Source organism: Olea europaea, chromosome 7 (genome assembly GCF_002742605.1).
Source record: "Olea europaea var. sylvestris chromosome 7, O_europaea_v1, whole genome shotgun sequence".
NCBI classification, from domain to species: domain Eukaryota; kingdom Viridiplantae; phylum Streptophyta; class Magnoliopsida; order Lamiales; family Oleaceae; genus Olea; species Olea europaea.
In genome coordinates, this window is record NC_036243.1 from 25,742,778 (window position 1) to 25,748,365 (window position 5,588).

The 5,588-nt window shown below is 28.5% G+C and overlaps 1 protein-coding gene across 1 annotated transcript in view; it reads left to right on the plus strand.

Annotated features, from left to right (window-relative positions):
* Positions 1-3,752, plus strand: part of LOC111398115 (ethylene-responsive transcription factor SHINE 2-like) — a 7,487-nt gene extending 3,735 nt beyond the window's left edge. Inside the window, exon 4 of the mRNA XM_023025070.1 lies at positions 3,720-3,752. Coding sequence (XP_022880838.1) covers positions 3,720-3,752 — 33 coding nt within the window. The remainder of the gene's footprint in view (positions 1-3,719) is intronic.
* Positions 3,753-5,588: the final 1,836 nt, after the last annotated feature.

Below are 5,588 nucleotides of genomic sequence, written 5' to 3' on the forward strand. Positions count from 1 at the left end.
ATATATACATAAGATTAAAAATAATATATATATATATATATATATATATATATATATATATATATTCATTCGGTAATTTGTGCACGAATGCATTTGTAATCTCGTATTTGCTATAATTTACGCTCCCACTTACATCAATGATAAGAACACTATAATATTTTGGTTTTATTGAATCAGCAATTTTTATATATTATTTTATAATTATACTAACATCGCTAGAGCTAATATTCCCAAAAAAAATAATAATAATTAAAAAAAAATTACTAGAGCTATATGCTCATGGAATACATGTAAGTTTTCTACGTTAACGGCGAATTGTTTGAAATTATGCTAGCATACTATATTTTTCACTTTTGTATATTTTGCTATTTCTAAACCTATGTACAATGGATATTAACCAAAAATGGAATCATATTAGGTTTTCGCTATACAATGGGCTTGCAGAGAAAATTGTTTAACAAAAATTCTTGATGGCAAAGCTATAATATGCATGTAATGGAAGCTTATGTCAAAATGATACTATTGTCGAAATTATGTTCAATGTCGTTAAAAACAATCACTTCACTGTAAAAAAAAAAGTGTATATGTCCTTGCCTTGTATGGAAGGACATATGATGTCACACTTTTTTGTCCATTTTCGACAAATATTATCTTGAGCAACATCAATAGATATGTAAGTTTAGTGCTAGTAAAAATATTTTAAAATTCAATGATCAATGAGAAATAATGTGAAACACAAACGTTCAGAGGTGCTCGGCTAAATATCTGATATCCATGCCATCAATATTTTAAAGTTGATGATGGAGTAAAAGATAATTTAGCAATTTAGTAAGTTTAGTGTCTAATTAGAAATGTTTTAAAGGTCAATGATCATTTAGAAACAATAGGGGAAGTATCGTGGTCGTAGGTGCATTTAACTCTAAATTTTGATTTGGAGGTATGAAAAACAACAAATTGTGATACCCTTTTGGTTTTATAACAAATTAATGAACTATATAACAAAGTATAATGGAAAATAAAGTAACCAGGTTCTCGTTAGAACCGAACCGACCCAAATTTTTTGGACATTTAGTAAGTGGAACCGTCGGGTCCAAATTTAATTATGGAACCATTCGGGTTTGGTTCCATTCAGTTCGGTTCCGTATTATAATTAAATTTTTTAATATATACAAAGTTACGTTAATTTAATTAATGATATGTTCAATATTAGCTCCTATTAAAGCATTGAGTTTATCCAACTTAAAGTTTAGCACAAGCATAAACTTAATATAACAAAATGCAAATCATAATACTTCTCCTTTTTTCAATTGACCGAAATTCTTAATGCTTATTTTTTGCATTAACACCAATACACTTATTGAGACATCATAGTGCAATATAAATTAAAAACAATACCAAACATTAGTTGTAAGTCAAATATCCACCAATTTCTTTTACTTTCCAAAATTGTCCTATAATAGCATATCTTTCTATCAATTATCACTTTACTGATTAATTAGGCAAGGATTGACTTGAGTAGAAAAATCAATGTACAAATAATTCTACACACTATTATGGACTTGCACGTAACTTCACATTTTAATTACTTATTTATAACTAATAGCTACTATTGTATCATTAACCACATATTAGATTTGCCTTTAATTTGTAGTTCTAAATTTTATTATGAATTAAATGTACCCCTTTACTTTCTTACACCATATATAATCACCAATATATCACTCCAAAAATATAACATACAATATTATAACCTCAATATCGGTTACAACATTTTAAATAAATATAAAACTTCTCTTTGAAACATTTACTCATAACTTTTATTACTAATGTATTAAAATAAAACAAATAAAATTTGAAATGAATAACAATTATGTTCTAACATAATGTTCAATAAGTTTCTATTCCCACATATATGTACATAGGTAATTTTAGAATATCACTAGCAAACTTATATCATGATCAATTATTCACCTTATCATTGATAAGAATAACTGTAAAATTCATGTATATGCACAAATATTAATAACTACATAAAATCACATAATCTAACCTTCAACTTAAGCGTTGTAACTTGGAAAATATTTTTTCCATTTAGTAGTCATCAAGTAAGCAACTAGAAATTAGCATCATAGTAATATAACATAAATATTCCACACTTTTTCAATTTCTTTATAATACAATACCATATAATCATACCAATATATATGAGTTACATATAAAAGTAGACAATTACTTGTAGAATTTACATGGGCTAAAAATGCACTTATATTGATTAATCATGCATTTAAACCTCTTTTAAAATATTGATTAAAATATTATTGAAATGTTAAATATTTTAACTATTAATTTAAAATAAATTCAATTAATTTCCATGAAAATTATGAAGAATAGGACTATTATTTTTCTACCGAGTAATATTTTCTGCCTTTCCTCCAACGAGATGTCACACATCAATATTTTCAACCATTTTCTTGAAATCTTTTGTTCAACAGATTTGCGACATTTGTCTCTTTGTGTCGATTGTGCGTAACATTAACTGTGTTTATAAGCTAGACATGGTGCATGTTTCCAACCTTCAGTTTGTTTAGATCTTAAGCTAGATTGAGTTACTAGTCCATAAAAAAGGGATAAAAAAATGTGTCCTTGACTTCTAAGGAGATGGAAAGCAAGCAAAACACATGTGCATTTGTTTGAGCCCCATTTTTGGAAAAAAATGAATTTTCAACAGTGTTTTGATATCATTTTAACCACACATTTTTCAATAAAATAATATTATACTCAAATTCAAAATTTTTTCTTATTTTTTAACCACACATTTCTCATCAATACACTATTTAAAAATTCATTCTTCCCCCAAAATGGGGCTCAAACAAGGGGACAGTATAAAAAATAATAATAAAACAAAAAATCTTGGGTCTACACTTATTTTATGTGGTGTCAGCAAAGGGAGAAAGATGTGCTCTTTTATAGAATTACTAGTCTTCGTCTCTTGCGTTGCACGAGTATTGTATTTATTATGTTATTATTAGTGTGCACATTTCTCATCAATACACTATTTAAAAATTCATTCTTCCCCCAAAATGGGGCTCAAACAAGGGGACAGTATAAAAAATAATAATAAAACAAAAAATCTTGGGTCTACACTTATTTTATGTGGTGTCAGCAAAGGGAGAAAGATGTGCTCTTTTATAGAATTACTAGTCTTCGTCTCTTGCGTTGCACGAGTATTGTATTTATTATGTTATTATTAGTGTGTAATGTGTAGAATTTATATTATTCAAAAATTGTCAATACTGGTGCAACTCTTTACCCTTGGGACAATAATCACCGAAGTGCAAGATGTTGGAATTCGGAAGTTAGAACAATAATTTGAATTTAACACCAGAATGTTCATGTTAATTTATAAATATTTTCACGATACATTTATATCATAACATTGTTCCTCACGAACTTCCAAAGGTTTACCATCTTACCAATAGTATTAATGCTGTAACATAATTTTCTACTAATCTTGAATGAAATGTGCAATAAAATTCTTCGACGAAAACTATCAGGAGTTTATTCCCCACCGGTCTTATTCTTCGTTTGTAATCTTTCTCACAACCAATTATTTTGTGTTCTTCAGTTTATCTGTACGATGTACGTGGTTGAGTGAGTTGCTAAAGAAGTAAAACAAGTTTGTATTTTCCTTTATCTTGATTTTTTTATACTATTCATAGATTAATGATTCATTTGATAGGATAGGACCCTGAATGAATAAAAAAATGTGAGCTCAATAAAAACATGGAAGAAGAGTATCTCAACATATATCATATGTGAAAAAAATTGTGACCGAGAATAAGTATAGTCTAGTCTAAGTATTTTAGTAGCAAATCAGTAAGATGTTTGAGAAACGAGAATGTTATAGTTTTGTAATTCAACAAACTCGACAGGGCTAGCATACTTGAGAAGGCTGAGTCCAGATGGTAATCCGGCCACGAAAATTAGCATGAGCAAGACACGGGGAGAGAAAGTAAGTGACCACTTGATAAACTGAACAGAATCAAGTGGAGAATCTGTTAAGACATCGATGATCACAGACCACAGTCCAAAAATAAAGACTGTAAATATAGAAAATGGATTAACAAATTGTCAAACATAGTTACATCAAATTGAAGAATTTCAAGAACTTGAGTTACTAAGAAGAATGGTGACAACTATGTCAATAAACATCATGAAATTAATAGGTCAGAACCATCATTTTCTCAAACCCATAGTCAAACAAATAAAATAAAGGCACCAAAATCCAAAATTTTTCTTAAAACGTGAAGAATCATGAAGTAAAAAATGTAATAATGGACTAGACAACACTATCAAGAAGCAGTGAGATAAATTTAACATGTTAACATATCAACCACAATAATATCAAATGGCATAGATGATCCTAAATTAAATTTCAACAATGTAATGCCAAATATCACTCAACATATACAATACTGTAATAGACACATTAATGGACTCAAGACAAGTCTTAGCATTGTCATAAAAAACAAGCATTAAGTTATAGGTCAAACCCACTATAAAAAATCTCCATTATCTAAGACAGAATTCTTGAGCTTAAAAGAAACTATAAAAACATGCTTTACTCTCATAATCTCATAGGCATAAAGGAAAAAATGCATAAAAATACATGTCAAAAAAAATATTCAGATTTCTAATTGAATTTAAATTTTACTTACCTTTGGATAAATTATTCCAGATTCTTCACTTTTGTCTCACTTATCAATTAATTTTTCTGTCTCAACTGCCTTCAAAGACAAATTCTCAACCTCACAGAAAAATAACAGGTTTAAAGGGTAAATCTTGAACTTAAATATGAAATAGAAGACGAAAAGATGCACTTGTAGACACATTGGACATAGAAATCATGAGATGGCATGAAATTTTTTGACTATAGAAAATGAATACCAAGACAATGAGTTGCATGTATGTTTCGATAGGTAAAATGCACTTGGACGACAAAGAAATCAGCATAAACACAAGAATTTTTAGGCGATCAAGAAATGAATGAATACGTAGAGAGGTCAAGCACAATAAGTGCAAGAAATGAAACCACAAGGACATAAAAATCCTAAATATTTAGCTTTATCTTCAAACAAAAATAATACAAGTCATAGAGAAAAAAATAACACATTCGAACCCTCACTCTTCATCATCAACTAATAATAAAAAAATAGATTGAAACTGTAAATTTTCAACCAAAAAATGGAGAAAAAAACCTTCAAAGCCTAATTTCCATCTCAAGTATAGAAGATTAAAAAGCATTTTCGAACTACCAACACTTCAACAATAAGAAAATGTCTTCCAAGACTAAATCTAGAGGTCACCAACAACAAAATTAGCAAAGATAATAAATGTAAAAAATAAAGCCACAAGGACATTAAAATCCTAAACCTTCAGCTTTAACTTCAAATGGAAACAACACAATTCACAGAGAACAAAATAACACATTCGAATACTTACTATTCATCATCAACCGATAACTAACCAAATAACAAATTAGAATAGCAAATCTTCAACAAAGAGAGAAGAAAAACCTTCAAAACCTA